This window comes from Psammomys obesus, unplaced genomic scaffold (genome assembly GCF_907164565.1).
Source record: "Psammomys obesus unplaced genomic scaffold, mPsaObe1.curated_primary_1811, whole genome shotgun sequence".
NCBI classification, from domain to species: Eukaryota; Metazoa; Chordata; class Mammalia; order Rodentia; family Muridae; genus Psammomys; species Psammomys obesus.
In genome coordinates, this window is record NW_026585626.1 from 2,075,093 (window position 1) to 2,100,750 (window position 25,658).

At 34.8% G+C, this 25,658-nt stretch overlaps 1 protein-coding gene across 2 annotated transcripts in view; it reads right to left on the bottom strand.

The window, feature by feature from the left end:
• Cd2ap (CD2 associated protein) overlaps positions 1 to 25,658 on the bottom strand; it is a 69,909-nt gene that overhangs the window by 12,620 nt on the left and 31,631 nt on the right. For both annotated transcript variants that reach the window (XM_055612188.1, XM_055612179.1), the window contains exons 6-14: positions 21,234 to 21,421; positions 19,123 to 19,186; positions 18,673 to 18,767; positions 16,632 to 16,736; positions 14,451 to 14,487; positions 13,046 to 13,108; positions 8,811 to 8,976; positions 8,319 to 8,461; positions 730 to 842 (exon numbers count right to left, since the gene is read on the bottom strand). In XM_055612188.1, coding sequence (XP_055468163.1) covers positions 730 to 842; positions 8,319 to 8,461; positions 8,811 to 8,976; positions 13,046 to 13,108; positions 14,451 to 14,487; positions 16,632 to 16,736; positions 18,673 to 18,767; positions 19,123 to 19,186; positions 21,234 to 21,421 — 974 coding nt within the window. The remainder of the gene's footprint in view (positions 1 to 729; positions 843 to 8,318; positions 8,462 to 8,810; positions 8,977 to 13,045; positions 13,109 to 14,450; positions 14,488 to 16,631; positions 16,737 to 18,672; positions 18,768 to 19,122; positions 19,187 to 21,233; positions 21,422 to 25,658) is intronic.

Sequence of the window (25,658 nt, forward strand, 5' to 3'; positions counted from 1 at the left end):
GGAAGGAAGGAAGGAAGGAAGGAAGGAAGGAAGGAAGGAAGGAAGGAGAAATCAAGACACACATTTCATAAAAAGGAAACTTTAATAATTTGTGCAATATAGCCAACACTCCCACCACTTAAATGCTGCTGTCCCTACTACTCACTGCTGTGGACAAGATCTCACAGAACTTCAGGCTGAATAGCACTTTTGCATATCTGAAGGGCAAAAGTAGCTTTCCTCATAGAAATAAAAAATGTTTTCACTGAGGTGTTTTAAAGCAGCAGGGTGCTTAGATAGATAGATAGATAGATAGATAGATAGATAGATAGATAGATAGACAGACAGACACACAAAAGTACATAACACATTCCAACAACAAATAGAAAACATGGAAAGAAGTTACTCAGCTCTAAGAATAAATACTACAAAAGTAGGAATTACCAGGAGCTAGGGAAGGTACCTCTTTTCCTGCTGTGTTCACTGAACAAAGTTACTGTTCCCCTTTGGCCCTGTGCTCTGTGACTGTGGTCTCAGGACAACTCTATTTTCTGATTCTGGGACCTTTCATGCAAGACTCTACTGAACTGAATTGAATATATCTCTTTTTCTTGCATTTCCTTAATTCTTAAAAAAAGAATCATAAGATGCCTTCTGGATTTTAAAAATTAGGTGTGGCTATAAATCTGCTCATTCTCTTCTTAGTATTTTCTTAATCTTCTGCTTTTTTCTAAAGCAAGAGAAACTCACAGAATGTCCACCGTTGAAGCGGCCAGGCAACCTTCTTCCAGGCATCTTGGGTCTATTTGCAGTGAGATGTAGCAAGTTCTCTGAGGAAGCTATGTCATCAAAATTTACAGTATCTAGAGAATAAAAATAATTATTACTAAAAGAGTTGTTCCTTCTAAAAGGCAAAAAAATCCTATTTCTGATTTCTTACAGCATGAATTACATACAAGCAACAACTATGTTGAAGAGTTCACAGACTGACCAGTGCTTTATATATGCATTTGGAAAACAATACCCATGTTCATATATACTAAAAAACAAAAAACACTCTTTCTACCAGATACACTAAGACCTTTTAACCATGTAAGGCCTGTTCCAATAGAGTAAGGGTCAACAAGAAGTTCTTATAAGAAGAATTCTGTACCATGAACTGCAGTTCAATAAAAAGCTGCCATATGAGATTTTCACATTTAAAAAAAAAAATCTACTTAAACTCCCAATTAATTACAACTTACAGAAAATTTTACATGTACAACCGTTTAAAGTTCATACTGTGTACTAATGTCAAATTTGAAGAACTAAACTGTATCTGATACCCTGTTGTTTTCTAAATATTATTAATATAAAGTGAAGTTATGATTTAGCTACATGAACATGTATGTTATAGTCAGAACTCAAACAAAACTTAGACATTAAATAAAAATCATAAGCTAGTTATAAATTTAATGCAAATCAGATATCAAGTATAAATGCTACACAGATGACTAACTTCTTTCTCTGCCATCAATCAAAAGCTAGGTGACCCTATACCAAATTAATTCGTGTTTAAGGACATAAAAGATATATACCGTAACTCATACCTCTTAAATAATGGTATGTACTGCCTGGAGAGTGCTAGAGTAACCAAAAGATCTTAAACAAGCTGTTATTACTCTGAAGCTAGGATGACTACTCATGGTACAAGAAGCTTTTGTAAATTCCTGATACTGCCATGATCACTGTAACTTCCTGATGCTCAGATAACAAATAGAAATATTTACCACAGCCAAAATATCCCAATATTAGGAGACTTATTTCTCATTACCATTCGTCTGATAGTTTTAAGACTTATCAGACACTTACATGTCCAAATTCAGTGATCTGTTGTTTCTTTCTATAGACCTAAACAATCTCATCATTAACCTCAAAGTTTAATTCATCAAACTTTATAGTCAATGTAATCTACAGAGTTTTCATTTAAGAGACAGAGTATACAAGGTTAAAAGGAGCATCACTTTGGAAATATGCACTGTATAACTGGGGGCTTTTATAGATTACTTTCGTGTTCTACCTTGAACAAATACATCAAAACAGAGGCTTACTAAAAAATCAATTTCATTTTCTGGTCTTTTGATAATTCTAATTAGAAAATATAGCAAACCGTGGTAAGAAATAAGCAACATTAACAGAAAATGAATTGTGTAATTTAAAAGGTTTGGTGTAAGTGTAATTATATGTCATTTTGTTTGTGAAATTTATTAAAGAAAATAATTGGTATAAAATATGTTAAATGATAAATGTTTATTGGTGACCTATGAAAAGACTCTGAAAAGTAAAACCCTATCATTTTGACCAAAGAAATAATTTTCAAATGCATATTTAAGCAACTTGTAGAGGAAAAAAAAAAAAAGCAACAGAACAGAAAAGTATGGAAGAAATTAAAGAAAATGAAAGAGAAAGGATAATTTCTTTTTAATGTAGATTTACAAAAATACAGCATACTCGTGTAAAATGTCTTCATACGTCCAATTTAGGGTGACAACACCAAGACAGTTCTACATTCTAAAACTCTCTCAGGTTCTCCATTTACGACATCAGATTAAATAGAAAGAGTGCACATTTGGATTTATGATACATCTAAAGCCTTTATGAATGATCTAAGATTAATTAATAAAAGATTCACACTGTGAAAATGGCATAAGAACCATCAACTCTTCAGTCACACTTGTCACTATGACAGCCACTTGCACTTCTGTATGTTCTGAGGAAGACAAGGACAGGTTTTTTTGTTTTGTCTTTAAAGCCAAACAAAATAACCAATTATTGGAGAAAATCTGAGTTGTATGGTTGTCAATTTTTTGGAGATGTATTATCAAAAGACTATTTTAAATTATAATCAAGAAAGATTTTAAAACTGAACTTGATTTTATTTTAAAATGGAAAACCGTAAGTGTTAGAATAAATAGACAAAACACACACGTACACTTTTAGCAGTTACAAAGAAAAAGATCGATGTGCACCACCTATTATATTGAATATAGTACTTTGATTTCTTTTATAAATTGTTATCTTACCAAAATGGAGAAGGGTAGGATAATTTCCTGACACGTAAGAAGGGAGGAAACATGGCAAACAGGCTAGGAAACAAAATCTGGAAAGAAAAGTCAAGGATAGGAATGTCTAGAAAAAAGACTAAACCAAAAAAATTATTTTACAGCAGGAAAAAAAAGAACAGTTGTAGAATGAATAGAAGCATTTCAATGTCTAGCAACCACAGGCCATCTGAACTTACATAAAACATATACTAGATTTTAGATTTATTCCTTTGCCTTTCAAAAGGAAAAATTTAAATTTCAATATACATTAAGATTTTTAAGCCAGATTATAAAACTCACTGAACAATACCAAGACTGTTTCTAAAAGGGTGACTTACTACTTTAAAGGGGTGGCTTATTACTTTAAAGGGCAGGGGTACAAATCAATGTTCTAACATCTTATAAGACAGTTGTAACTAAAATTACAGCATCTTTTAGTCAAGTTCTAATGTTTGGTGCAGTATAATGATATAGGTGATTTTAATTTTGACATTGTAAAATAAAAATATGCCAAAAAATAAACAGTATTTTAAAATAATTCACTAATTTGATTCAGTGCAATCTGTGACAACTCTATTTATCCACATACATACACGTATGTATATATACATAAAACATGTACATAAGTGTGTTTGTGTATAAAAAGACACTGAGGCCTAAATGCTCACTCTCCATGATCTAGGCAAAAGAATGATGACTAGAAATAGGAACACTGTTTTGCTCTTGGTTTGGATACAAATAGCACTGTACATGTTTACTACTTAATAGTAGCCTTATTTGAAAAGTTACATTGTATTAAAAAATTCAAAGAAAAGTAAGTAAACTATAATGTTAAGAGAAAGTGTAATTTATTCAGCAATATCATGGATCCTTGGAATCTCAAATGTGTATGTTTATGTATGTATGTGTGTGTGTGTGTAAACTTACTTTTAATCTTAAAAACTTTATCAAAGAGAAAAAAATAACCAAAAGAGATAAATGCTTACATCAAAAGATGCTTCATCTGAACTTGTCAATGTAATTGCAATGCCACTAGGAAATTTCCTATCTACTGTTCTAAGAAAACTAATTTGAAAAATACTTTTGGTTCTTAAAATTATTTTAGAAATATCTGAATCATATTAATTTATAATTAATTGGTAATGGTAATGATATTTTCATTAAAACTAAGTTGTGATGAAGCATTTGAAAAAGAGAAAAAATAACGCCTGTTTCCTAACAGTCATGCAATTGTAGCACTGCTATTTATGAACACACTGGTGTGGGAACTGAAATTGCTACCATTAAAAGAAAAAAGAAAAGTCAATTAAATATTCTAGGAATGACTTGAATTTTTTTTAAAAGCATCTATACTTCCATATATACATCAATGTTTATTGGTAGCTCTTAAATAAAAAATTGTTGAGAATGAGGTAAGAAGATCAGGTACTTTACAGATCAAAGCAGAAACAATAAAAATGGATTAAAAACTGTGGAGGGCCAAAGAAATAAAACATGCACAGTAACTTCCACATCCCATGTTTCAGGAGGACAGGGAATAAACAGGGTCACTTGGTCACAAGTTAAGCAAGAAGAATCAATCATCTGAGGAGTAAACCTGCTTATGATCAGTCAAACAAAACAAAACCCACAGTTTTAACAGCAAAGTCAGTGGAGTTTCTTCACCAGTTCATGTCACATTATTTAAAAGATACTGGAAGTCTCAATATGAGGTTTTTGTGTATGTTTTCCATTTTCTTTTTTTTTAAGATACATATTTTATTTCTGATTATATGAACGTGTCTCTGTGTGGGATATGTGCACAGAAACACCAGTGCCTACGAAGGCCAGAAGAGGGTACCCATAGGACCTGGAGTTACCAGCAGTTGTGAGCTGTTCAATGTTGGTGCTGGGAACTATATTCAGGTCCTCTGCAAAAACAATGCTCTCTCTTAACCACTGAGCTGTCTCTCCAGCCCCTACTGTACATTTTCTGAGACTTAGAAATTGTGCTTCAGCCTAATGCCACATTTGAGGTTGTACTCAACTCAAAACTCACAGAAGAAGCAGAACACTTCTATAGTATAAGGACAGATTCAATAGCCCAAAATTGAAAATGCTCAAAAATCAAGTCTTTGAGAAGCAACATGTGGCCTCAGGGTACAAAAGTGGCAGCCACAGTCAAAACAAATATTCATTAAAAATATTACCAAATTACCTTAAGGAAATCTACATAAAAGTTATACACACAGAGAGGGTAAAAAACTATTTTTGTTTGAAATGATGTTTATAAAAGAAGCTATTTGCTGTCAGCACTGAAACCGTTTATCCTACCAAAGAACCTATGTCCACATACTACTAAGGATGTAACAACTGCTCAGTAAAGTATCTGTACTTAATTCCCCAAATTTATAACTACTGAAGACAGAGCATAAGTGTGCTACACCACCAAAGTTGGCCAAATTAAGTGAAAAGAGTCAAGAACAGTTACTTTGAAGTTCCCTGCTAATCTCCTGCCTTGTAACAGTTTCAGCATCTCTAAACCACTGGTTACTTATTAAGGAAAAAATCTTAAGCCAAAAACTAACTTTTCAAAGTCTGTTCCACAGGCCTGTCTATTATATGAAGAGTAAACAAGCACTCTCGATATGACACACATGTAGTTTTTAATTTTCCAACCAGGAGTTTAAAATTGTTAAATAAACTGTTTCTACTACAAATGTGTTCTTTTGTTTTGTTTTGTTTTAAAGGCTGTTGGGAGATGCAGAAAAAAGTGACAACCTGAGAGCTTGGAGAGATGGCTCTGCAGTGAGAAGCTTATACTGAGCACAGGTTTGGTGGCCAATGCCTTTAATCCCAGCACTCTGTAGGCACAGCAGGTGGACCTCTGTAAGGCTGAGGCCAGCCTGATCCACATAGCAAGTGCCATACAACAACCAGGGCTACTGACAGACCTTGTAGTAATCAACAAAATAGAGAACACACTGCTCCTGGAGAAACCACAGTTTAGTTTCCAGCACCCTCATGGGATGGCTCACAAGCCACCTACAACATCAGCTCCATGGGAAATCTGTCTCTGGCCTCCACAGGAACCTGAACTCACATATATATGCACACACACATACACACACACGTACATGTAATTGAAAATAATAAAAATAACCCTTTTTAAAAAGCAAAAGCTTATTTCATTTAAAGTGTTTTAAAACTCCTACCTTAAAATCAAATAGAACAGATATTCAAGAGTAATAAAGTGTCATAAAAACAACCTTCAATTCTCAAAGGAACACAACCAAATTTAAGACTTTTGTGATAAAGATCACAAAATTGGGGAAATCTGAAAGATAACCAGTTATTTTTATTTAAGGTATTAAATTTGCATAAATAACCAGGTTTTTCTTCAACTATTACTTTTGAAAACATTTCTGGTTATATTTTGAGTAAACATAAAAACATTAGCTATGAGAATTCTATCATTTTACTACTAAAGTCTATAAAAATGGATAGTTTAAATCATTTTTTCATTATTATTTAATAGTAACTAAGGCCAATTTTTAACAAATAAGATGCAAAAAGTATAGTTTACTCAACTTTTCTAAACTACAGTTAGCAACACAACTCTCAATTTACAGTAAATATAGCACCATCTAGAGAAGGGAGGCTACAAATATGACAGAGACTTATTAACTATTTAAATCAAATGATTAAAAGAACTCAGGATAAAGCCTTTGCATTGATGAACTGAAGAGGTACAAGAAAAACAGGGTGGCTGGAGAGATGGCTCAGAGGTTAAGAGCACTGGCTGCTCTTCCAGAGGTCCTGAGTTCAATTTCCAGCAACCATACGGTGGCTCATCTATCTATAATGAGATCTGGTGCCCTCTTCTGTTTTGTATGCATACATGCAGGCAGAGCACTGTATAAATAATAAATAAATTAAAAAAAAGAAAAACAGGGTGTTTTAAATTTTAATAGCATTATTTTATAAAATTATGGAAAAAAGTCTAAGTGTAATTACTGTTGAAGTTTAAGTGTAAATATAAAATGTTAGTGCTGAAGCCAGTCTCTTATGACAGTAAGTGTCTGTGAAGAACATCAGAACACTCATCTCTGCGAGGATCTTAGCGCTCTCCACTCATGACTGTGCATGCTGATGAGTCTGCATACCTAACTCTGTTTACATACAAAACGGGTGGAGTAGCACCTATTTCCTAGGGCTACAATAAAAATTTTTTAAAAAATAAAAAGTCCTTTGAGAAATGTAAGAAATTAAAAAGAAATGTGAAATACTGTATAAAATAAATATCCATGCTGTTAAAAGGTAGAACTTTACCAAGATGTCTGTGCTTCCAGCTTTCCACTATCCAACAATATAAAGAACCAGGAAGAAGTATGGACAATACAGATGACAAAAAAACAACCTAAATCTTAAGAAACACTATTTAGTAAAAGTGAAGCCTGTTTGTAAATGATGATAAAAATATTTTCTTGGGGCTGGAGAGATGGCTCAGAGGTTAAGAGCACTGGCTGCTCTTCCAGAGATTCTAACGTCAATTCCCAGCAACCACGTGGTGGCTCAAACCAACTATAATGAGATCTGGTGCCTTCTTCTGGCCTGCAGGTGTACATGCAGACAGAATATTGTATACATAATAAATAAATAAATAAATCTTTAAAAAATATTTTCTTGTAGATAACAAAGATTTCTCCAGATGAAGAGAAAGATTTTTAAGTTTTACAAACTACAATTACTGCTAGCTCTGAAAGCCTAGGTCATCTTACTATCACATCTTTTAAAAAGCATGCATGCAGTTACAGATGTCTGCCAGAAGAGGGCTTCGGATCACCTAACACTAGAGTTTCTGACAGTTGTGAGCTGCCATGTGGGTTCAAGGAAAGGAACCTAGGACCTCCGTAAGAGCAGCCAGTACTCTTAACAACCGACCCATCTCTCTAGCTCCTAGCTTCAGAATTTTAAAACCAAAATGTACTCAACTCTGACTAATTTAAAAGATGTGATCAATACATTATAAAGACATAGTGAGAAACTAAACATCTCTGTCAGTCTTGCTCATTTCTCATCAGTGAGGACTCTCTGCTCAGCCAGGACTATATTCACCCATCTAGCATCCTTTCTTTTCTACTCTGGCTACTAAATTCTAAGCCCATTTCAACTAGTTGCCATTATTTCCTTCTGCAAGTTGCATACACAAATCTACAGTTTTTATAATCCATCTGACTGCTTTTTGAATACACCATCTTATTCACTCTGGCTTACCTGTTTCTTTTGAATTCCTGGCTACAAAGGCATCAAAATCCACTGATTTTGGCCTAACTGGCAATTGTTCCGGATCTAGCTTTGGTTTTGATACTGGCTCAGTTTCAATCTTTGAAGAAATTATAGAAACTTCTCCATTAATTCTGAAAAGAGAAAAACAAATATGCAAAAATCACTTGAAGGTTAAATAGAACTTTTAAATAGTGATTTAATGGCATTGAAGATTTTGTGTAAACTAATACTAATTTCCTCTGTTCTGTAAAACTATGCATAGACATAAGCTGCTAATCCTAAGACTGAACACAACAAAGTCAGAAATGTAAAAACAGTATAAATGCATTCATTTATTCTGAATATGAGTAACATTTAAGAGAATAGTCTACAAAGAAATAAATATATGGGAAATGTATATTTAAACTTACAAAGGCAACAAAGTCCTTTAAGTCAAAGGTAAGTATTCAACATCTATATTTAAATTAGGGTAAGGCTTACTTGGCTGCTGGAGGTGGAGGAGGAACTGGCTTTTCTGGTCGCTTTGGGTACACTGTTCCAGGAGACCTCAATAAGTTATTGGCTTTGGTAGGTGGAGTGGGCTTTTTGGGTGGGACTTGAGGAGCAGCTGGTTTAGATGGTTTCTGTTCCAGCAGTGATTTTTCATCTGATGATTAAAAAATACTTAGGTCATTAATAATCAAAACTATTTAGTTTTTTCTTATATTCTATTGCCAGGCTGGAAAAATGTGAGGCAGAGACCAACATTAACCTTCAAGTTCTGTATGTGTCTAAGTATGCATTGTTTGAAGGTTGCACATTAATGTGTCTAAGAACCTTTAAAAAATTACCCAGTGGAACCAGAACTCACTAAAAACTTCTTTAGAAATAGCACACACTTTTGCTATGTTTCTAGTATTCTTTGCTTGCTATTAGGAGAAGTAATACTAGTTTATGAAATAATTCACTGAACAGACATTTTTGAATGGTACAAAAATGCTTTAAGAACAGAATTATGAGTAATTGTATGCTACATTCATTAAAAACGACTTCACCAACAAAAAAGGCATCCAACACTTATGGCCCCACATTTAGCAAAGTCTCTTCCTTATTTTTCAGATACTAAGCACAAACACTAACAGAACATCTGTGCACAGTTCAGATCCATAATACATAACAGATACAATTTATTTATCTTCAAAAAGAATGCATGTAAGTCTAGAAATAATCTTATAAAACTTCCTCTTAGTCATAAACTAGTGAATATTAAATTTGTACCAACATCATAAGACACAGTACAACTTTTTTAAAACTACAAATTTCACTTTAAAATAATAAAATAAAATATAGGGACTGGAGAGAAGGGTCCCAGTTAAGAGCACTCACTGGCTGCTCTACCAGAAGACCCAGGTTCAGTTCCCAGAAAAGTGACTGAGAGCCAGGGATCTAAGGCCCTCTTCTGGCATCCTTGGTATTAGGCATGCATACCGTGCACCTACATACATGACGGCAAATACGTACAAAATAAAAACAAGTACGTATACTGCCTATATTTGACCGTGCATACAATTACTCCTTCGGAACTTGTAAAAAAAAAAAAAAAAAGTAGCAATCTGATTATCCTTTAAGACAAAAGTCTATTTCTTTGTTTGTTTGTTTGTTTTAAAAACAAGATCTATGTGATTCTAGAACACACAATAAAGACCAAGCTGGACTTGAGCTCATAGGGATCCTCCTGCCTCTGTCTCCCAAGTACTGAGACTGAAGGTGTGGGCCACCATGTCTGGCTAAAAATCTATTTTTATATAGCTCAAAATATAACAATGAATCACATACCTATACCAATAGCAGGAAAACACAAAACTTCCTATTTCTGGCCATAATCAAATAGAGCTCTTTATAAAGTTGTAGCAGCTAGCTAAATTTGAATTTCTAGAACGTACTGAAAAATGTTTTATAGAAAATAGCAGAAAGGGTCTTTGCTTAGCTTACCCTCCCTCTCGCCCACTCCCATTCTTCGGTATCCTATTTCTAATCATGTGTTCCTGATGTAACCTTCTGCCCTGGAACACAGGAGCCTTGTCTTGAATGTCTCCCCTAACACTCGGCCTTCTCACTGTTCCTCTGACCTCCACACATCTCTTAAATGGCAGGACTTACTCTCCACCTCCTGTCTTCCTGGAAGCTGCTGAGATTTACAGAGTTCAGGCAACGCCTCACAGTAACCCCAAAGCCAATCCCGGAGTGCTCTTTCCATGAAGAACCCTATATTCCGGCACTCTGCACAACTGACTCAGCAACTGACATGCCTACATCTGTTTTCAACTCTGTAAAAGCATCAGGTTCTGACTAGCACCTTTACTGCTGCCTATAAAGAACAGACTACAGAAGTTAGACAATTCTAAAGAAATTGTAACTGTAAAGACAAACATAAAATTCCTACAACATAAAACAGGAAAGACAGAAAAAGAACTGAGTATGATGATGACTTGAACCTGTGATGAAAGGAGAGACCCAACTTCCACAAGCTGTCCTCCAATCACATACATGCCCCAATCACATACATTTGCACTGACACACAAATCATATACACAAACATAATAATTTCTTTTAAAAAAAATCTAAAAGTTCAGAAAAAAGAAAATAAACAAATAAAATTTCTGTCCTAAAGAAAAATAAGAAACCACACAAAGGAAAAAAAGGGGTTGTAAAACACACATGTAATAAAGGGCAGCTACTCAAAATAAAGAACTCTTAAATTCAGTTAGAAAAAAAAATTAACTACTTATTTTTAAAAAAAGGAGAGAGACAAAAAAAATCTAATATATACAAAATATACATAGTTGACAAGCACATGAAAAGATGTTCAATATCAGATGTCATTAGGAAAGTGAAGACCATGAGACACTGACACACAGCTACTAGAAGACAAATCCAAAGCAGAGAAAACACTACATGCTGCCAAGGACATAAAACAAACTTTCACTGCTGGAAGGAATACAATATGGTATAGTACTTTGGGAATAGTTTGGCAGTTGCTTAGAGGAGTAAGCAGACCCTTACTAAATGATCCAGCATTCACTGGTATTTATTTAAATGAACTAAAATGTATGTTCACACAAAATTCTGCATACACGTTAATAGCAGCTTAACTTATAACTGCAAAAACTTAGACCCAATCAAAATACTGAACGGTAGTAAAAGCAGTTAATGAGCTACCAAGTCATGAAAAAAAAAAAAAAAACATAAGTAGATTTTTATATACAAAATAAAAGAGAAAGAAGGCAATAAAAATGGCTATATGTTATAAACAATGGGCGATGAAAAATATATAGAAACAGGTGAGGAAAAAGTGACTGCCAAAGGTTAGGGCGGAGGGAAATCTGAGACAGAACAAAGGACATTCCGGACAATGAAACTATTCTGATGAGAGAATTAGGTAGATCCATGTCACTACACATTTGTCCACCCATCAGAAGGTACAACACAACTATATGAACTCTTGAAGATAATGGTATGTCAATTATAACCACCAGCCATAGCCAATACGCTATTCTGATGCAGAAGGTTTATAGAGACGAGATTGTGCCTATAGGGGTAAGAGAGGATATAGGAAGACTTATACTTTTGGTTTAATTGTCCTCTCTTTCTTCACATTATTTCTGGGTATGTGTGTGTATGATAGGGGTACATGCCATGGCAAATGTGTGGAGTCACAGGACATCCTTGATACAGGTTCTGGGAATCAAATTCAGACATCATCAGGCTGTGAAGCAATGTACTTTTACCTACTGGGTCAATCTTGCTAGCCCTTGGCTCAACTTTCTGAAGGAAGAAAAAGGAGAGAAGGAAGGATGGGAGGGAGGGAGAGAGGGAGAGAGAAACTGACGGAGGGAGGAAGAAAGAAAGGAACGAAGAAAAGAAGTAAGGAAAAAAGAAAATTAGGCGAAAGAAACCAGTTAAGAAAACACAGTAATCAAGAGACAACAACTAGCGAAACACTTGCATTGAAAATAAAAGCATCCTGAGGCAAAATTCAAGTTTATGTCCAATCTACTAGAGGCAAGCATCACAGATCTTTTTATACAGAAGAAGTTATTACTTTCTTAAATTTAACAGCAATATAAAATGTTTGGACAAAATACATGCTATCTAGGAAAAACTTTCCAAGTTCATACACAATGGGGCTAAAGAATACCTAGCAATTTCCACAGTTAAATTCTAAAGAATTTTTAAAATTTATTTTCACCAAATCACCATTAAAAAAAAAAAGAATGTTTTATTTTCACCAAATCACCATTAAAAAAAAGTTGATTATCTAGTATCTAGGTTTTTGTTTTGGTGTTTTTAGTTTTTCGAGACAGGATTTCTCTGTGTAGCCTTGGCTCTTCTAGACTAACTCTGTAGACCAGGCTGTCCTCGAACTCACAGAGATTTGCCTGCCTTCTGCCTACCAGAGTGCTGGGATTAAAGGTGTGGTGGCTTAGTATCTAGGTTTTATACATGATATGAAATAATACCACATCTTACTGAAGGATTCATTTAATTTTTCAAAAAATATAAATTATCAGCATGATGAAAGGTTTGATTTCATATCAGTTTGACACAATTCTCATTATTCAAAAACTCTTAACAGTGCAAAGTAAGTATCAACAAGTACATAAAGAAGAATGATCTACTGTGGTCGTCATGTTTAAGAGACAAAGAAAGGATCTGTTGGAAAAGGGCGGCCTTACCTTTTTCCTCAGCTTTTAGAGGAAAAACTTTCTTCTCTGCAGCCAACAAGTCAGGCTTTGGAGCTGCAAGGTGGGAGAGGAAGTGAATACTAACTTTAAAAATAATATACAGGAAAAGAACAAAAAGATAGTAATTCCTGGCACTCAATAAAATAACAGATTTCAAATTAGTTTCATCTGTACTTGGATTAACACCATTAATGTTCCTTGATTTGGCACATTCATCTTAGGAGTGCATCGATACATGCAAGACTCCATTTTATTTCAGTTGCAAAGCCATATGATAGGATGGCATGACTGTACCACACCTGAAATTCTGGCACTCAGGCGGTAGAGGCAGAAAATTACAAGTTTGAGGCTACCATGAGCTATCTAGTTGGCTAGCTCAGGGTTTACCTTCAGCTACACAGTGAGCTCCTGTCTCAAAAAACCAAAAGCAAATAAAAACCTGAAACAAAAAGAAGAAATGCACAAAACCTCCAAATGTTCTTAGGTATCTAGGAATACTTTGCATAAAGAAGCATTTGTTCAAAATAAACACAGAAATAAAAAAAAAAATGAAGTGCGGAGCCAGGTATCGTGACACACACCTCTAATCCCAGCATGGGGAGGCTGAGGCAGGCAGATCTCTCTGAGTTAGGTCAACGTGGCCTACAGAGTGAGCTCCAGACTAAACCAGATCTACATAGTGATACCCTCTCTCAAAACAACAACAAACAAAAACAAAACAAAAAAATAAAGAAATAAAACACTGAGTAGGGGAGGGGCTGGTGACTCAGCAGTTAACTGCACTGGCTGTTCCACCAGAAGACTCTGGGTTCCATTCTCACACCAGTGTGGCAGCTCTTACAACTACCTGTAACTCCAGCCCAAGCGTAGTTTGGTGCCCTCTTCTAGTCTCCATGGGCAGTGCATGCACATGGTACGGACATACATACAGGCAAAACAACCATTCACATAATTTTTAAAAGTAAATATTTCAGCCAGCCAAGTCATTCTAAAACAGGTTTAAACCTGATTAGTTATATTTATTCAATATTCCTATTACTAAAGTACCCAAATTATCTCTAAGATCCTCATTTTATTTTGAGACAGGTTTCAAAATATACAGCCCAGGCTGACTTGAATTTACAATCCTGAAAGTGCAGGGATTACAGATATGCACCACCATGCCTGACTAGGATCTTTATTTTATATCATTTGTTCTTTTAAAAATAATGATGAATAATGCCAGTGAACATTTAATTTGTATAGCTCTAAAATATCTTAATATTCATTTTAATTGATTTTGCTACTAAAATTAAATGGTTTACTTTAAACAGTTATTTTTTATAACTGAAAAATATAAAAAAATAAACTAAACAATGCATTTTTTTTTTTTTTTTTTTTTTTTTTTTTTACAAACCTGGACCCTTTGCAGGAGGAGGTGGCTTCTTTGGTTTCTGAGAAGGAGGGAAAGGTTAGAATTGATTAACTATTTAAAGTTCCAATAAATTAATCTAAATTATATTGTTTATAATTTTTATTCTTGCCAAAAATACTAAAAACCTAACAACTCTAGAAAAGATCACTTGAAAAAAATATTACTTCCAAACAGATTCCTGATCAAAAGTTAGTCAAATACTTAAAAAAAAAAAAAAAAAAAAAAATCAACTAATTGGGTAAAGTCAAAAAGTCTTGGTGAGCAAATTTTTTTCATCTTTATCAAATTAGTTTTAGATTTGGAAACATCAATTTGCCCTTCTTCACAGCTCAGGTATAGAGAAATCGAGTGGGTGAGGACCCAGGGCAAGGTAAGGCTTTGCGCCATGTCCACTCATGGCATGACTGCAATGAGAGCATCCAACACCGTTTACTTGTATGTATGTCTGCTCTACCAGAGACTCATGCCTGGTACTTATAAACCTGGTGAAAAGCACGTGGAGGGGAGTTCATAGGCCCCAATGGAGAAACTACTCCTGATGTTTTCTATATGGGCATGACATAAAACTGCCTTTTAAGTGTTTATGTGTATACTCACAGTGTTGCTCTCTGCCTTAATAAAAGCAGTTTATGCTTTCATCAAGCTATAGATAATGCAGAGACTCATAACAAGATAAAGTGTTGAGAATAAACTACTTTTCAGCACTTAGTACTAAGTTGTCTACGTGTGTCGTCTCTACCAAGGCTTGGAAACATACAAGTAGGTACAGAAAGAAAGAATATAAGAGACAAGACATGGGAAGGAGTGCTGTAAAGAGCTGTTTTTTTGGATATGAGATGGATTGCGTCCATGAACTTAAAGCAGCAGTGGTTATTTGCATAAGGCTGAGCCAATCGGCATTTCATCACGCATTGAAGAGAACTCAGAGGCCCCACTCTTCTCCCCGAAAGGAGCTAGAGACAGTTAATGGATCCCAGAGATGAGGTGTCACTCCTCTGCGGTGGAGCCACTGGTAATCTGCCCTTGCTCAAGGCTCTAGTAAATAAACAGCCATCCACAATCAATTCTAATTAAATACAGTTGGTTACAAACAAAAATGAAAATAACAACATGAAAATAAAAGAGCCTGCTAAAAAGGAAAAGGAGTTCGTGACAGGGGATGTGACCCAAAAGGATAACAGAGGAAGGAGAATATAATAAAAGTATATTGAATATACAAAACTGTAAAAGAGAAAGTTAAAGAAAAACTTAAAAGCACATAAGAGAAATTAAAAGACAAAAAGAAAACCAAGAGATAAAACTAGCATTAGTTCTTAAGTCTGAAGAACTCTCACACATACAGTTAAAGGCAAAGGCCTCCTTCCCCCCCCCCCAATATGTAAGCATTCAATTTACTTTTAGACTTAATTTAGCGTCTTAAAAAGTTTCTAACATTTTTAATTAAGTTGCACCAAATTAAGAATAACTAATAAGAAACATAGTAAAAGCAAAAAAAAACAGTGCTCATTAAGGAAAGAATAAAAGTACACTGGAGGCTGAATCAAAACTGAATGCAGCGTAGCAAAGGGAGGAACTCAGACAGCCTAAGCTTCTATAAATTGCCAATAATTTACTTAATTAAAGACTACAAGGATTAGTGTGTTGTGCATAGCCTTGAACGGAAGATGACAGCCTATTCTGCTGTGGACATCTAATTGCTTTGCCTTCTAATTTGTGAATTCAGGTAACCTAGTATGTGGAGAATGTGTCAAGGAACCAAAGGGCAAAAGATTTAGTAGTGAACGATTCAGTCTCAGTGTTTTGTCTCTGGGAGTTAATATACTATTACATGCATAAGAAAGCAAGAGCCCAGTTTCACAGTACCTTTAAATAAACTGACACTTTTCATTAACATTAAATAATTTCATTCAGAGAATTAAAAATTTTTTCAACTTATCTAAGGCCAGCTTTTTGTAAGTCAGAAAGGGCAACAAAGCTGGCTCTCAGTATATATAGTTGATATCAAGAATAAAATATAATAATGTTTCATGGCAAACCAAATTTTGCTTAAATGTACAATTTCTGAAACTACACAATTCATTCAGTAGCAATGAAAAATGCTACTTTTGAAAAAAAATGGCAAAAACAAAAGTATTTTCATCATTAAAAAACAAACAGACTTACTGGAAAGTCTTTATCCAGTTCATTTATCAGAACAGCAAAGTTATCTGGAAACACTCCTTCTTTCCCGTTAAGTTCACCCTTCCACCAGCCTGCTTCTCCTGTCTCCTAAAACAAAACCCAAACAGTCACTAATGGAAGGTACACATTTTACCTTTGTGGTGTGTGGAGGGGTCCTTACCAGGTAGCACAGGCTGCCTCACACTTAGCATCCTCACGTTCCTACCTCTGCAGGCATGAGGTAGGAGTTATCATTAGATGAGGAGAAAGTATATAATGAGCTGGGAAAGTAATGAATCCCACTAGCTTAAAAGTCATGGGCTGGGGTGGGCAACCTAAACAAAGAGTAAAGTTTTCCTAGAAAACAATATGCACCGCATACTACCTTTTTAATACATGTGTGTATGCCCTTAAATCCCAGAAGGCTAACACTCACAGACCTCTGACTTTGAGGCCAGCCTGTCTAACATGGCAAGTTCCATGCTAGTCAGAGTGAGACTCCACCAAAAACAAAAACAAAGATGAAAAACAAACAACCAAAGAAACAAAAAACTGAGTTTAAGGGGCTAGAGAGGTGGCTCAGAGGTTAAGAACACTGCCTGATCTTCCAAAAGTCCTGAGTTCAATTCCCAGCAACCACATGGTGGCTCACAACCATTTATAAGAAGATCTGGTGCCCTCTTCTGGTTCATAGGCACATGTGCAGGCAGAATGCTGTATAAACAATAAATAAATCTATTAAAAAAAAAAAAACAACAAAAAACCTGAGTTTAATGTTTTAAAATAAGTCAATTTTAAAATGTAATCTCATGGAAACAAGGGAAGCAAAGAAGAAAAAAAAATAGATAAGGAGAATCAGAACATTTTATATGTATATACTAAAAATTTTCTTATCTAGCAGCTTCAGAAATTAGCACTCTTAATTACCACCTGCATAAAAATATACTAAAAATTTTCTTATCTAGCAGCTTCAGAAATTAGCACTCTTAATTACCACCTGCATAAAATACTATCAGTCTAAACTCTAAAAATATTAAAAATTACATACAGAGGTGACATTAAGTATAGACTGTAGCTGCTGTATCTAACATGTGAGGAGCTATGTGAGATACTAGATATATTAGTTTCATTATGTATTCAGAATACATATATTTAAAATGCACACAACAAAATATATTTAAAAAAAAAACAAACCACATATACATAAACCAAATGGTAGGTTAACTTAAAACAGTAAGATGAACTTCAAAGTAAAATACACCACAAGGTTATATCAAAAGTAAGCATTACTCACTCAAATGTAGTTATTATTATAACATTCTTTTCGTTTCCTTTACTTGGCCTTAGAATGTGTTCTAATTTAAACAATAATTTCTTCCTTTAAAGCAAGTGTATGAAAGCTGGAGGGATGGCTCAGCAAGTAGAGGTGGTTACCATCAAGCCTGATAACCTGAGTTCAAACCTAGGACCCCACAGGTTGTCCTTGGACTTCCATCTGCACGACACATGTACCGCCCCACCCCCAACACACACAGATTCACCGTTTCCCACAGGAAGATGAGGCTAATGACCTCTTGAACAACCTAATGAAAAACTTAATTCTAGGAGTTAATAAAGGAATAAAAATAAGCAATGTGATCATCGATCATTTCTTTTTCAGATTTACTATTTTAAGTGTTTGAGTATTTTGCCTGCATGTGTGAATGAGCACATCCATTTTTAATGCCTGCAGAACTCAAAAGAGGGTGTCTGATCCCCTGGAACTAAGCCAACATGTGTGTGCTGGTTGCTGAACCCTGATCCTCTGTAAAAACAAGCACTCTTAACTACTAAGCCATCTCTCTAGCACCCTAAAACTGGTTTTTAATATATCAATCATAAATAATACAAACAATAAACACTTTAAAACAAATCACTTTATGAGCTTGTATTTGCATTCCAAATTCCCAGAACCCAAAAACAAGATAAGCTCCAGCCCACCTGAAGGTAATGCAAAAGAATGGTGATCCACTTAAAAAAAAAAAAAAAAAAAAAAAAATCTTACCTTACTTATCAAATGGATTATCTCCCCTTCTTTAAAAGTAAGTTCATCTTCATTGGCTCCTTCATAGGCAAATAATGTTCTACAATATTCCTTAGCTGAAATAAAGAATATAAATAATGTGATTCATACAAATTGACTGATGCAACAGATACTTATTAAGCCTCTATGTAAAGTAATATACTCACTAACTTATTAAAGAGTAAACGTATAATTTGAAAACTTATACTCAATGTTAGAAAAAAATTTCATATCATTCAAATATTATTCAGTGTCTGATATGGAGCAGGCATGGATTTAACTTCAGAGAGATTCTAAAATGAGCACAGAAGAATTCTGAACCTTGTGTGTTTTTATCCAGTAGGCCTTGAACTAGCACATGCAACAAGTTCTTCTAATGAGTTAGTAATATAAAAGCATATTTACACAATGGTGGTTTATTTTAGAACTTACCTTTAATCTTGCCATCAATGTCTGTCTTGGTTAGCTCCACATTCTGGGTTCTAGATACCAGTGGCTGCAGGATTAAGAGCGAGAAGAAAAAAAGACAGTATCAACTAGCTTAGGTTAAAAATAAACATCATATGCTTTTTTCAAACATTTTACTTTCTGAGGGGTAAGGAGATGGCTGAGGAGATGGCTCAGTTGTTGAGAGCACTTGTTGCTCTTCCAGAGAACCCAGCTTCAATTCCCAGCTCCACCAGCTCACCACCATGTGTAACTCCAGTTTCAGAGGATCCAACCCCTTTCTGCCCTCCAAAGGTAGGTACTAGGCACACATGTATGCCTACATATACAAGTAGGCAAAACACACACAGAGAAAACAAAAAGAAGTAAGTTTAAAGAAAAAATTTTTAAGATTTTACTTTACTTTTAAAAGTATGTGCACGTGAATTCAGTTGCCCATGAAGGCCAAAGATGGTGTTGATGCCAAGAGTTAAGAGTTACGGATGGTTTTAAGTAACCTGACATGGATATTAGGAACCGGACTCTAGTCCTCCACAAGAGCAATATGTATTCTTAACTGCTGGACTATGTCTCCAGCCCAATATTAATGCTGTTTAAACAAGTTTTCCTATACACTTGTCCAGCTCTCCCTAGTGGTCCTTATAGTCAAGCTAATAACCTAACTTAAAACTCAACAACTAAAAAATTAATAATCTCAAAAGTTTGTCAAGTAATAGCTACTAAAAATTTTCTTCTTACATGCATGGATGTTTTGTCTGAATGCACATCTGGGACTGGAGTTAGAGAGGGTTTTGAAGTCACCATGCAGATGCTCGGAACCTAACCCGGGTCTTCTAGAGAGCAGCCACTGCTCTTAACCACTAAGCCATCTCGCCATTCCCAATAGGCACTAATTTTTAAAACTATCTAAAAATAATAAATATATACTGGTATTCACATTATGATTTAATAAAAAAATTCTGAAATAAACACTTTATAGTTACAGTCAATATGTGCATACTGAAACTTAATCCTGATAACCTTCTGTATCAAAGAGAGATTACCATTCTTCCTTTTTACATTCAGAAGCAGCTAACCTATCAAAACAGTAATTTTAGTCCTGGAGCCCAGGTCTGAACCTACAAATATGTATTCTTAATGACACTAAACCTTAAAATAGAAGAGATTTTATTTTTAAATTAATCCTACTTATCTACTATCTGAGAATTTCTTACATGTATACAATGTATTTTTTGAGAGCTTCATATATGAGTATTGCCTCAAAAAAATTTAAAAAAAAAGAAAGTTAAGTAACAAGTAATTCGATATTTTATTTCAAATTCACTTTAAAAATCGCTCAGTTTTTGGTATCTATTACTTTAAAAAGAAAAATAACAAATATTTAGCTTTAAAGGGTGAAAAGAATTTATACTCAGACTTTTATAACTAAAAACGCTATGGCTACCACTAAAAAAAGCCTATCTTGAATTTATCAATTAATAAGTACCCTGACTGTATGACACTGAAACCCAATTATTAACCATTACAAATTTCAGGAGAAGTTTCCCAAAAGTCTCATTCTTAAGTTCCCATTACCTCCAAAAGGGAATTAACAGACTTTCAAACTTTTACATCTTAAAAACTGCTTAGTGATGAGGGAAGCGATACCAGGAGGATCTTGAGGTCCTGGCTAGTCTGGGTTACAGGAATCTTCATCTCAAAAAAAGCATACAAACAAACAAAAATCCAACACCCTCACCCCAAAATGCTAAATGAAACAGGACCAAAATTAAGTTCACTATAATGACCTGTGATGGTTAGTTTTATCAACTTAACACAAAACTAGAGTGACCTAAGAAGGTGAGCTCAACTGAGTAATTGCCTACATCAGATAGGCCTGTGGGTCATGTCTGTGAATCATTTTCTGATTGCTGACTGGTATGAAACAGACCAGCCCTGCTGAGAAAGCCAGTAGGCAGCTTTATGCCATATTTCCTGCCTGTATTCTTGCTTGGGTCCTGTCATGGTTGGTGTGAGCCGAACAATGTCTTCCCTTCCTCCAAGTTAGTTTTGGTCAGAATACATTATAGTAATAGAGAACCCAACTACCACACTACCTTTTCTGGTTTTTTCTCTTCGGCTTCACTACTGGATGTTCTTGTCTTAAGCTTCACAGAGCCTTCTTTAAAAATATCTCCAAATCCAATTCCTCGAATTTTCTTTGGCTGTGTAATTGATCCAGGAGCAGTTTCACTTCCATTCCCCGGAGACGGTAAAGGTGAGGTAGGGCCAGTCAAAGCTATTTCTAAATGAATAATTTGTTTTTGAAGAATGACACCATAACTACAAAAATTTTTTACATCACTTTTTACAATATCTACACCTTATAGTTTCTAATTAAAAGAGGAGGAGGAGGAGAGGAGGAGAAAAGAAGAGAAGGAGGAAGAGAAGGTGGTGGTGGTCAATAAGATAAATAACATGGTGCTCAACAATCCTAGAGCAGGATGTACTTTACAATGGTTTTTGTTGATGTGCTGAATAAAACAGTAACTCTTCCAGGTATATTTAATCTATATGACTAAGAAATTCAAGAAACTAACAAAAGAGATTCTTAGCAAGCTTAGATATGGTTTATCTCCTAAAGCTTCATGTGCTTCAAGTCTGGTCCCCGATACAAATAGACCTGAAAGGTGGTGGAACATTTAGGAGGTGGCAACCACTAAGAGATGACTGACTCGTGACCACAAGGGGAAGGATTAACACTAGTGTTAGGGTTTGCAGGAGTGCATTAGTTCAGCAAAGAGCTTTTGCTACTTAAAAAAAAAAAAAGCTTCACAGTAGTTTTTTGTTGTTGTTTTATTTTGTTTTTTTTCCTGAAGGACCCTTTGGTATATATAACCATCCTAGATTTAGTATGTTGTACACACAATATCAGGTTCTATCTTTCTTGTAACCTGTTTTGAGGCTCTGACAGTATATTTGCCAGCTTGGCCATCTTAGCCTTTCAATTTTCAGACCATTTCTATTTAACATAAATAGTGTGTTTACATTTATTAACTTGCTACTTGCTTTTTCTTTACTCTTTTAGTTTTTATTCCTCTTCTCTTTTTCTCACCTTGGTTTTCCCACTACTTACTAGCCTTCCGTTTTAATAACTTTTAATACACCTCTGCCACCGCTCGGGTATAGACTAACAGTCACTGAATATACGTATCTCACTATTTACCTAAAATCTGTCTCTTTCTTTCATTAAATGTTTACAGCAAATGTTACTTCACATTTTGTGCCTTCATGTCATGATATGAAACAACTTTTTAAAATCCCAAATGTGATCCTTGTTGAAAAATTAACAAGGAAGTCACAAATTTCACTGGGTGTTAAGAAGTAATAATTCAGGAGGCACCTGATGAAAACACAATTAAAAGCAATTCAGTTTACCATTAACCTTACAACAGTCTAGAAGCTTCTAAAGATAGTCCCACACCTTCTTGTGTTTATGTATATGCATGTGAAGGAGTAGAGGGATAGAGAGGAAGAGAGGAAGGGTAAGTACTTTGATTATCGTCACTTGAATATTCCCATATTCTCTAGCAGAACTCTAACCATCTCTACCAATTTAAACCTGTCTCCAACAGTACCTGCATTAACCCAAGGACTTCCTGGTAATCTCTGAATCCTCTTCCTCAGTCACCCTCCATATCTCATCATCACTAGTTCATAGTTCATAAAGCATCTATGTAGCTCGCCTATTCTACCCATCACCACAGCATTCTTCTAGTACAGACAAATATTCTCTACCTAAACCACCAAAATAGTCTCATCTACCACCCACTCTTCTTCAGTGTACTCCTCACACTGCTTGCAACCAAAATAACCCAGTTTAATTTTTTTTATCATTATACTCCACTCCACGCCTTCTCTGTGATTTAGTGTTTTTAAAGTCTGAAGCCCGAGTTTCTCCATCCTTAACACTTACCACTTTCAACTATATAATCCAAAAATTACTCTAAAATGAAGCCTTTCAAGATCTGAAAAAACTGTTTTTTCTTCACTCTACTTCAAGTATGCTGAGGTACTGCCTATATAGTATCTTAATATATGACTTCTGCAAAAAGTTTTGCCCTTCTTACATACTCATCTAGAGTACTCTGAAGCTTCTTATTAAAAATAATTTTCATGTCAAATTACTTTAACTTTGATTTATTTAATAAATAGCCTTTTATTCTGAATGTAACAAAAGCTTCAAAGTTGGAAGGGAGGGTTGCTTTGTTATTAATCACTGAATTTCCAGAATATGGCAAGTATGTTGTTCAAGTGGTCAATATATTAAAAGTAAACAAACTATAGAGTTTAAATTAAATGAATAGCAGTATTTATATGTAGGATTTCCTTTCTGTCTTTGACTATTAAATTTCAGCTTTAATATGCCTTCACTGAAATGTAAATGGACTCTCCTATCACTGCTCTGAAATCTCAATCAATTGACTGAGGGATATTAAAATCTAAAAGGCAAACAGGGCTGCAATAATAAGTAATGCCTAGTACCTAATTCCTGTCCATGCCCTCCACATATTAAACAGTATAGAAGAAATCAACAGAAGTCCAACTCTAATTTTTCTCCTCAGTGGATAATACTCAGGAGTTCCAGTTACATTACCTTTAAAGAATAATAAGAATGATACCAACACTCTCAAAAGTTAAAAGTTTCACTTTCTAAAGTGCTTGAAAAGTTGCATATATCCCAAAAAATAATATATTTTTTCATTCATTAGGTTATTCCACAAAATAGTTATTTTGGCAGTGAATAAAAATTTATATACTCTAATAAGTAATTTAACCCCATACACACACACAAACACATTTATAAATAAGGAAAAGTAAATTCTGCTTGAAAAGAAAATCAAGGTGATAGTAATTAAAGCTAATGGATTGGAGGCTTTTGCTTTTTTATATAGAGCAATTAAAAAGGCATCAAAAATGAAGCGATTAATAAAAGACTCCTAAATCAGACAAGAAGCCACCAGAATAATTCAGAGAGCCTTCCAAGCACAAACAGTGAGGTCACAATATCCATGAAAATTCCATACCCAACTATTCTGCATCCAGAGTAAACCAAGTGGAAATATGGTCAGGTATACGGTGGCTACATCATTACTCACATTTTCTTGTTCTTCCTTATAAGTACAACAACTATTTACATTGTTTTAGGTACTGTGGTGGTCTGACTAGGAATGGCCCCCAAGACTCATGTGTTTGAAAGTGCCCATAAGGAGTGGCACTATTAGGAGGGATGGCTTTGTTGGAGGTGTGTCACTAGGGAATGTCACAGCTCCTTTTCTAGGACCATGTCTGCCTGGATGCCTCCAGGCTTCCTACCATGACAATAATAGACTAAACCTCTAAAACTATAAGCCAGCCTCAATTAAATGTTTTCCTTTATAACAGCTGCTATGGTCATGTTGTCTCTTTATAGCAATAAAAACCCTAAGACAGGTAAGTAAAACTCCAAATTATTTAACATATACCATTAGATGTGCCTAAATTATATCCAAACTCTATGCCACTTTAGAAAGAAATTGTAGAATCTTCTGATATTTATATCTGTGGGGAACCAAAAAACCTAAGTCCCCCAGATACTAAATGAACAATGGTGCACTGAATCCATCCAAGAAAAAAAAAAAAAAAAAAAAAAAAAAAAAAAAGCAACTGGTCTACACTCTACAAAAGTCTAAATGCCCAGAAAAGAAGACAGAAGATAAAGGAACTGGCCTAAAGATAAGAAATACTATGTATACTCCTAAGACCAGAAGAAAATTTTAAAAATTACAAAAACATAATAGGACAATTCAAGAAGTCTGTGGATGAACTATGTGTGAAACAATATTATCCATATAAAGTATAAATGTAATAATGTAACTATAAAACTACTCTCGTTCTGAAAGGATCTACAGGATTTTAAAGCACAGATAAGATTGACAGCACACGGTGCACTGTTGACAACGGGTAGATGTGGACTCTTAAAGAAACATTTCTAGCACATGCCACAGTCTCGGCATCTCGGAGGCTTAAGCAGGATGATAACCATGAGTATGAGGCCAACCTGGACTCTAGTAAGGCCCTGTCTCAGAAAAGAACATGCAAACAAACACAATGCTTCAAAAGATGCACTTGGCTGCAGAGGAAACAATTTGGTATATGAATACAGAAAACAAAAGTAAGATTACTATTCTATGGTGTTTGTGCATGAAACACATTTTGTGTGTCCCATCTCTCTCTTTTTTAAAAATAATTTATTTTTATTTTCTGTGCATTGGTGTTTTGCCTTCATGCATGTCTGTGTGAAGGTGTCAGGTCTTAAGAGTTACAGACAATTTTGATCTGCCATGTGGGCGCTAGGAACTGAAACTGGGACCTTTCAAAGAATAGTCAGTACTCTTAAGCTGGTTGTTAAGCCATTCTCCAGCCCCAAAATTGCTCTTATAAATTTTCTCAATTATTACACCAGGCCATTTGCAAACTCAGCAATTCAAAGAGAACAGATA